This window comes from Heptranchias perlo, unplaced genomic scaffold, assembly GCF_035084215.1.
Source record: "Heptranchias perlo isolate sHepPer1 unplaced genomic scaffold, sHepPer1.hap1 HAP1_SCAFFOLD_280, whole genome shotgun sequence".
Classification (NCBI taxonomy): Eukaryota; Metazoa; Chordata; class Chondrichthyes; order Hexanchiformes; family Hexanchidae; genus Heptranchias; species Heptranchias perlo.
Genome location: NW_027139292.1, coordinates 190,731 through 200,377, shown reverse-complemented (window position 1 = coordinate 200,377; position 9,647 = coordinate 190,731). Strand labels below are relative to the sequence as shown.

The window sequence follows — 9,647 nt, the reverse complement described above, 5'->3', positions numbered from 1 at the left end:
TACCCTATCACAGACCTTCCCTTTTGTTCTTTCCTCCTTTCCCCCTCCCCCTCTTTCCCTGACTCTGTACTTGCTTAAAAACTGTTTAATCTTCAACTTCTTCCAGTTCTGATGAAAGGTCTTTGACCTGAAACATTAACTCTGTTTCTCTCCCCACTGACTTGCTGAGCTTCTCCAGCATTTTCTGTTTTTATTTCAGATTTCCAACACCCACAGATCTTGCTTCTGATATAGTGAGGGCTGGGCCTACCCTTCAGCTTACCTTTGATCTTGACTCTATTCAACTGTTGGCAATTAAAATCCATTAGCAGTTCCCTCCTTCCCACCACTCCCCTGCAATGAACTCAGTGAACTCTTCCTCAGTTGCCTGCGGATCTTCAGTCACAAAATGACTCACAGTTCAAAATTCAATGTTCCCGATGACCTTGAAGTAGCAGCTGAAGAGAAAGAGGCTCTGAGAGTCAGTCTCTCTTACCACACTCTGAGAGTCACTCTCTCTTACCACACTCTGAGAGTCACTCTCTCTTACCTCACTCTGAGAGTCACTCTCTCTTACCTCACTCTGAGAGTCACTCTCTCTTACCACACTCTGAGAGTCACTCTCTCTTACCACACTCTGAGAGTCACTCTCTCTTACCACACTCTGAGAGTCAGTCTCTCTTACCACACTCTGAGAGTCACTCTCTCTTACCACACTCTGAGAGTCAGTCTCTCTTACCACACTCTGAGAGTCACTCTCTCTTACCACACTCTGAGAGTCAGTCTCTCTTACCACACTCTGAGAGTCACTCTCTCTTACCTCACTCTGAGAGTCACTCTCTTACCACACTCTGAGAGTCAGTCTCTCTTACCTCACTCTGAGAGTCACTCTCTCTTACCACACTCTGAGAGTCAGTCTCTCTTACCACACTGAGAGTCAGTCTCTCTTACCACACTCTGAGAGTCACTCTCTCTTACCACACTCTGAGAGTCACTCTCTCTTACCTCACTCTGAGAGTCAGTCTCTCTTACCACACTCTGAGAGTCACTCTCTCTTACCACACTCTGAGAGTCAGTCTCTCTTACCACACTCTGAGAGTCACTCTCTCTTACCTCACTCTGAGAGTCAGTCTCTCTTACCACACTCTGAGAGTCAGTCTCTCTTACCACACTCTGAGAGTCAGTCTCTCTTACCACACTCTGAGAGTCACTCTCTCTTACCACACTCTGAGAGTCAGTCTCTCTTACCACACTCTGAGAGTCAGTCTCTCTTACCACACTCTGAGAGTCACTCTCTCTTACCACACTCTGAGAGTCACTCTCTCTTACCACACTCTGAGAGTCACTCTCTCTTACCTCACTCTGAGAGTCACTCTCTCTTACCTCACTCTGAGAGTCACTCTCTCTTACCTCACTCTGAGAGTCACTCTCTCTTACCTCACTCTGAGAGTCACTCTCTCTTACCACACTCTGAGAGTCACTCTCTCTTACCTCACTCTGAGAGTCACTCTCTCTTACCACACTCTGAGAGTCAGTCTCTCTTACCACAGTCTGAGAGTCACTCTCTCTTACCACACTCTGAGAGTCAGTCTCTCTTACCACACTCTGAGAGTCACTCTCTCTTACCACACTCTGAGAGTCACTCTCTCTTACCACACTCTGAGAGTCAGTCTCTCTTACCACACTCTGAGAGTCAGTCTCTCTTACCACACTCTGAGAGTCACTCTCTCTTACCACACTCTGAGAGTCACTCTCTCTTACCACACTCTGAGAGTCACTCTCTCTTACCTCACTCTGAGAGTCACTCTCTCTTACCTCACTCTGAGAGTCACTCTCTCTTACCTCACTCTGAGAGTCACTCTCTCTTACCACACTCTGAGAGTCACTCTCTCTTACCTCACTCTGAGAGTCACTCTCTCTTACCTCACTCTGAGAGTCACTCTCTCTTACCACACTCTGAGAGTCAGTCTCTCTTACCACACTCTGAGAGTCACTCTCTCTTACCACACTCTGAGAGTCAGTCTCTCTTACCACACTCTGAGAGTCACTCTCTCTTACCTCACTCTGAGAGTCAGTCTCTCTTACCACACTCTGAGAGTCAGTCTCTCTTACCACACTCTGAGAGTCACTCTCTCTTACCACACTCTGAGAGTCAGTCTCTCTTACCACACTCTGAGAGTCAGTCTCTCTTACCACACTCTGAGAGTCACTCTCTCTTACCACACTCTGAGAGTCACTCTCTCTTACCACACTCTGAGAGTCACTCTCTCTTACCTCACTCTGAGAGTCACTCTCTCTTACCTCACTCTGAGAGTCACTCTCTCTTACCTCACTCTGAGAGTCACTCTCTCTTACCTCACTCTGAGAGTCACTCTCTCTTACCTCACTCTGAGAGTCACTCTCTCTTACCTCACTCTGAGAGTCAGTCTCTCTTACCACAGTCTGAGAGTCAGTCTCTCTTACCACACTCTGAGAGTCACTCTCTCTTACCACACTCTGAAAGTCAGTCTCTCTTACCACAGTCTGAGAGTCACTCTCTCTTACCACACTCTGAGAGTCAGTCTCTCTTACCACACTCTGAGAGTCACTCTCTCTTACCACACTCTGAGAGTCACTCTCTCTTACCACACTCTGAGAGTCAGTCTCTCTTACCACACTCTGAGAGTCAGTCTCTCTTACCACACTCTGAGAGTCACTCTCTCTTACCACACTCTGAGAGTCACTCTCTCTTACCTCACTCTGAGAGTCACTCTCTCTTACCTCACTCTGAGAGTCACTCTCTCTTACCTCACTCTGAGAGTCACTCTCTCTTACCTCACTCTGAGAGTCACTCTCTCTTACCACACTCTGAGAGTCACTCTCTCTTACCTCACTCTGAGAGTCACTCTCTCTTACCTCACTCTGAGAGTCACTCTCTCTTACCACACTCTGAGAGTCACTCTCTCTTACCTCACTCTGAGAGTCACTCTCTCTTACCACAGTCTGAGAGTCAGTCTCTCTTACCACAGTCTGAGAGTCAGTCTCTCTTACCACACTCTGAGAGTCACTCTCTCTTACCACACTCTGAGAGTCAGTCTCTCTTACCACACTCTGAGAGTCACTCTCTCTTACCACACTCTGAGAGTCAGTCTCTCTTACCACACTCTGAGAGTCACTCTCTCTTACCTCACTCTGAGAGTCACTCTCTTACCACACTCTGAGAGTCAGTCTCTCTTACCTCACTCTGAGAGTCACTCTCTCTTACCACACTCTGAGAGTCAGTCTCTCTTACCACACTCTGAGAGTCAGTCTCTCTTACCACACTCTGAGAGTCACTCTCTCTCACCACACTCTGAGAGTCACTCTCTCTTACCACACTCTGAGAGTCAGTCTCTCTTACCACACTCTGAGAGTCACTCTCTCTTACCACACTCTGAGAGTCAGTCTCTCTTACCACACTCTGAGAGTCACTCTCTCTTACCACACTCTGAGAGTCAGGGCGCTAAATTGGGTCATGTAGCGCCCGTTGTTTCAGCGCTACACGGTCTCTCTGACATACAAGATGGCGTCTTGGATACGCACGCACGTTTCCTGCGTGACGTGCGCTGGCCGCCATCTTGGTATAGGAGTTAGCGCAGGCGCAGATAACGAACGCTGGAATCATGTACAGTAGGGAGAAAATGGCTTCAATCAGTGTGCAACGGTGATTTAAAGTGTTAGACACCATTTTGGGACTTAACGCTCAACTCAACGCACAGTCTTAACCCCGACCACCTGAACGTGTCTTAGAGTGCCTGGAGGACCCCCCACTGGTGCTATTTAAAGGGACCATGCAGGATTTACAGGTTAGTGGCTGGATTATTGCCGTGACTGCCGAGACATTTGTAACTGTTTTTGGAGGTCTCCGAGACTTCAATACTACGTTCTGGGGACATAGCCTAACATTTAGAGCCAGGACTTGCAGGAGTGAAGTTCAGAAACGCTTCTACATGCGGAGGGTGGGAGATGTTTGGAACGCTCTTCTGCAAATGGCAATTGATGCTAGCTCACTTGTGAATGTTAAATCTGAGATTGATAGATTTCTGTGAACCAAGGGTGTTAAGGGATATGGGGCTAAGGTGGGTATATGGAGTTAGGTCACAGGTCCACCATGATCTCACTGAATGGTGGAACAGGCTCGAGGGGCTAAATGCCACTGCCACTTGCTGCCTCTTGATTTGTGTCACCTTCTCCTGCAAGAAAGCGGGACGTGTGCCTGGGTGATGTGCCTGTTATGGTTGAATAGCTGCCAGTGTGTGTGGCCTGTGAGTTGTGGGTGGGCAGCCTGAAACAGTGGTAATGTGTAAGGGTGAGAGGAAGCATTGGATTGGGAGAGTTGAGTACTGATGGAAAGAGTTTATTGGTGTGTGGGTGATGGGGGGTGTAGTGCGTGGTGCAGTTGGTGGGAGACACCACTTGACAGTTGACCTCACTCACCCTGACCACTCGTGTCAAAGCATTGAACTTCTTCCTGCACTGCATCCATGTTCATGATGCTGTCGCCTGACATTGACTTCATCCCCCGCTGCCTCCCACTGCTGTTTGGATATATGTCTGGAGGGCCTCTTGCACCCTCCACCACCCCCTCGGATATAGGATGTCCCTCCTTCTGTCCACCTCTTGCATCAAGGTCTCTAATGCATCAGCAGAGATCCTTGGTGCACGCACTCTCACAGGCCTGGTACAAACTCAGATCGGCAGATTGGTGAGGTCTGGTGTGCAGATTGGAGGATGTGGGATTTAGTAGTGCGCAACCTTTATTCAATATTTTAACATAACTCATCAGTGTGTAAACATAGGGATGGGATCTGCATCTATGTTTTATGTGTGCGATGTCTGATCTCTGTTCAGACTCCATGCAGACAGTAGACTGTTATTTTCAGCAAATAACAGGTACAAGCTACCTTTAAGAGATTTCGAAGCAACATCTTCCCTTTAAGAGATTGAGCTCCCCCTGTTGGTGGAAAGTGTGAATTGCATCGATTCCCCGTGCAAGGCCTGGAACGGAACGCTGATTGCGGGTCAGTGCTCCCTGGGGTCCAAACTTGCGTCCTGCCTGCCCAGGGCCCGTCGGGCGAGGGGTGTTAGTGGATCGTGCTGCCATCGCCCAAAACAGACCCTGATTCAATTTCTCCCCCCCCCCCAGCCCCTCTTGCCATGCTCTGAGACCCAGGGGTCTATTTCCGGGTGATGGAGCGGGTGCATTGGGGGCTGGGGGGCTACGAAAATCGCTAAAATGCCGAGCGGGTTCAGAGCCCGGCTCCAACCCGCTGACTTGCGGGTTCCCCAGTGATGTGTCGGGGTTCGCGCCGCCTCCCAAATGTGGAAGTCCCACCGGCAATTAAAGCCGCGGGATGATAATTTGTATAGTTTCTCCGATAGTTAGGGTCATTGAACTACTTGATTAACTGGACATTTTGGCAGGGGTGCAATCTTTGAAGGATCCTCAGCGAGTTTCCAGTGCTGTGGGAAACCCTCCCTGTTCTTGCAGACGTGTTTCAGCCAGCAGCCAGTGGGAGATGCAAATGATTATTTGACAGGTGGGGAGAAAACCTCATTTATTGCAGCAGGGCACTCTGTCACTTCAGACAAAGTTTTGGCTGCAAGACCTTTGTGCTTTCACTCAAAATTCTTACTTTCCACCCAAAACTCTGCTGTGCAAACACATTTACCTACTTGCGGACCCCCTCAAACTCTCACCGTCAGGATGGGGGGCGCCATGGCTGCATTTACCACTTCATTCGCCTCCGCATCATTCCAGGGTGCCACCAGGGATATCGCCAGGGTCTGTCAGTCATCTGAACACAAGTGCATAAGGCAGGTCACCGACGGCTTGTTTCACAGCCAGACGGAGAGGGCAGTGGGATTCCACGCTGTGGCTGGCTTCCCACGGGTGCAGGGTGTAATCAGTTGCACCCATATAGCAATACGAGCACCTCCACACGAGCCAGGACTGTTCATCAACAGGAAGGGCTATCATTCGATCAACACTCAGCTCGTTTGTGACCACCACAAGTGATTCCTTCACATGTGCGCCAGATACCCTGGCAGCTGCCACGATTCCTTCATTCTCCAGTAGTCCAACATCCCACCCCTCTCCCACGCACCGAACACCCACGAGGGCTGCACATGTGGCTCATGACACCTCTGAGGAACCCCACCACCGAGCAACAGTGTCGATATTACGACAGCCACATCGCTACTAGGTCTACAATTAAGCATGCTATAGGGCTGCTCAAGATGCGCTTCAGGTGCCTTGATCATTCTGGGGGAGCGCTTCAATACGCACCAGACAGAGTGGGACGCATTATAGTCGTGTGTTGTGCCCTGCACAACATGGCATAACAGAGAGGGGTGCCACTGAGGAGGCCCAATCCACATCTGTCACCCACATTGAGGAGGAGGAGCAACCGATGGGCAGAACAGCGGCTCACCTGGCTGCTCATGAGGCCAGGGAGTCACTGATATGTGAACGGTTCTCCTAACATCAGACAGTGTGAAGAGTCCGGACCTCACTGGATGCCACCCATTGGGTCACTCGACAGTGGATGTATGTGTAGTTGCAGGACTGTTTTGTGGGGGTGGGGAGCTGGTGTGGTTGCTGCTCTATCCAGGTGTTGAGAGACCCCGGCGATGTCCCCAGTGGCACCCTGGACTGATCCAGAGGTGAAGAAGTTGAGGGCAGTGGTGATTTTGACAGCGACAGGTAGGGAGATGCTGCTCTCAGACCATGGCAAGGGAGACTGACTCTCAGACCATGGCAAGGGAGACTGACTCTCAGACCATGGCAAGGGAGACTGACTCTCAGACCATGGCAAGGGAGACTGACTCTCAGAGCATGGCAAGAGAGACTGACTCTCAGAGCATGGCAAGAGAGACTGTGTCTCAGAGCATGGCAAGAGAGACTGTGTCTCAGAGCATGGCAAGAGAGACTGTGTCTCAGAGCATGGCAAGAGAGACTGTGTCTCAGAGCATGGCAAGAGAGACTGTGTCTCAGAGCATGGCAAGAGAGACTGTGTCTCAGAGCATGGCAAGAGAGACTGTGTCTCAGACCATGGCAAGAGAGACTGGGTCTCAGAGCATGGCAAGAGAGACTGGGTCTCAGAGCATGGCAAGGGAGACTGACTCTCAGACCATGGCAAGGGAGACTGTGTCTCAGACCATGGCAAGAGAGACTGGGTCTCAGAGCATGGCAAGAGAGACTGTGTCTCAGACCATGGCAAGGGAGACTGGGTCTCAGACCATGGCAAGAGAGACTGGGTCTCAGAGCATGGCAAGAGAGACTGGGTCTCAGAGCATGGCAAGGGAGACTGGGTCTCAGACCATGGCAAGAGAGACTGGGTCTCAGAGCATGGCAAGGGAGACTGACTCTCAGAGCATGGCAAGGGAGACTGTGTCTCAGAGCATGGCAAGGGAGATTGGGTCTCAGACCATGGCAAGGGAGACTGTGTCTCAGAGCATGGCAAGGGAGACTGGGTCTCAGACCATGGCAAGAGAGACTGGGTCTCAGAGCATGGCAAGAGAGACTGGGTCTCAGAGCATGGCAAGAGAGACTGGGTCTCAGAGCATGGCAAGAGAGACTGGGTCTCAGACCATGGCAAGAGAGACTGGGTCTCAGAGCATGGCAAGAGAGACTGGGTCTCAGAGCATGGCAAGAGAGACTGACTCTCAGAGCATGGCAAGGGAGACTGTGTCTCAGAGCATGGCAAGAGAGACTGACTCTCAGAGCATGGCAAGAGAGACTGGGTCTCAGAGCATGGCAAGGGAGACTGGGTCTCAGACCATGGCAAGAGAGACTGGGTCTCAGAGCATGGCAAGAGAGACTGGGTCTCAGAGCATGGCAAGGGAGACTGGGTCTCAGATCATGGCAAGAGAGACTGGGTCTCAGAGCATGGCAAGAGAGACTGGGTCTCAGAGCATGGCAAGAGAGACTGGGTCTCAGAGCATGGCAAGAGAGACTGGGTCTCAGAGCATGGCAAGAGAGACTGGGTCTCAGAGCATGGCAAGAGAGACTGACTCTCAGAGCATGGCAAGGGAGACTGACTCTCAGAGCACAAGAGGTCAGAGTTGGAGATAGGGGGACAAGGCCATGAAGGGATTAAAATACGAGGATGAGAATTTAAAATTTGATGCATTGGAGGACCGGGAACCAAGGTGAGCACAGGGATGATGGGCGAGTGTGAGTTGGGGAGGGATTGGAAGAGGGAACCTGAGTTTTAGATGAGCTGAAGTTTAAGGAGGGTGAAGGATGGGAGACCAGCCAAGAGACCATTGGACTAGTCGAGTCTGGAGGTGACAAATGCACGGATTGGTAGGCTCCAGAATCCTGCGGCAGCCCCGAACTTCCCATAATCCCATCTAACCAGCAACTATTTCCTAATAACTGGAAATCTTCTCTTCTTCTCTTGAGAACCTGTCAAGTTCTCTTTCAAATGACCTGCGATGTATTTCTGGCAGTTTGAGTTGTCATTTTCACCGGTGCTGCTTTTATCGTTGTGCCATTCGGCCCTTTTAACTCAGGCCTGTGAAGATCCAGTGAAAAGCAGAAATGGAGAGACATCACAGGGGAACGGAAGTCTGGAATGTGCTTAATTTCTTGTTTTTCACACTTCAGTCAGGCAGATTAACCTTTAGTGTATCTTGATGGTTTAGTACTTAGTTCAAAAGAGTTTCAATGTGGGACGTACACCCTTTCGTTCCTCAGTCCCAGCCATTCACCTGGTAATGTACTAAAAGCAGTGCATCGTATTAGCAATAACTGAGAATTAACCACACATATCCCACTATCGATACAAACCAGAGACAAGCCAGGGCGGCCCTGCAGAAGGAGCACTCAGTGCCCGCCAGATTTCCAGACCAGGGGCCACCGCAGGGACTGGAGGGCAGATTGGACAGGGGTGGCAACTTTACTATATAATTTCATAAGTTTCCTTTGTTTCTTATGATTTAGTTTTTCTATTAGTTGTGTCTCTCCAAAAAGGGGGAACTTGTGTTCGGTTTTTTGTTTGATTACGTTGTGGTAAGCAGAGAGTATTGCAACTGATACCTGTATACAGAGAGTGGTGTAAATAGCAGAGAATGTTGTAACTGATACCTGTATAAAGAGAGTAGTGCAAATAGCAGAGAATGTTGTAACTGATACCTGTACACAGATAAGAGGTGAAAATACCAGAGAATGTTGTAACTGATACCTGTATACAGAGAGAGGTGAAAATACCAGGGAATGTTGTAACTGATCAATCTATGTGAAGGTTAAAGTCCCCCATTAGACCACTATGCCTTTGTTACATGCTTGTCTAATCTCTGCATTTATACAATCTAGCACTTCAGAGCTGCTGCCAGGGGTCCTATATACACATCCCACTATAGTCTTAGATCCTTTCCTATTTCTCAATTCAACCCACAAGGTCTCTGTTGGCTGCTTACCTCTCGTTATATCCTCCTTTATCATTGAAGTGATTTCATCTCTAAACATTAAGGCTACTCCTCCCCCTCTTCCATTTTCCCTATCTCTCCTGTAGACCTTATAACCTGGTATATTTAGTTCCCAATCCTGACCATCCTGCAGCCATGTCTCAGTAACAGCTGTCATGTCATACCCTCCAATTTGAATTTGAACCTGTAGTTCATTTAATTTATTCCTTATACTC

General features: G+C 49.5%; 1 protein-coding gene across 1 annotated transcript; it reads left to right on the top strand.

Moving 5' to 3' along the window:
- Positions 1-6,727: 6,727 nt before the first annotated feature.
- Positions 6,728-8,057, top strand: LOC137310832 (uncharacterized; the record flags this gene model as incomplete). Its single annotated transcript, XM_067978413.1, has 1 exon — positions 6,728-8,057. A coding segment is annotated over exon 1 (1,330 nt), but the record flags the coding sequence as incomplete, so codon positions are not given.
- Positions 8,058-9,647: the final 1,590 nt, after the last annotated feature.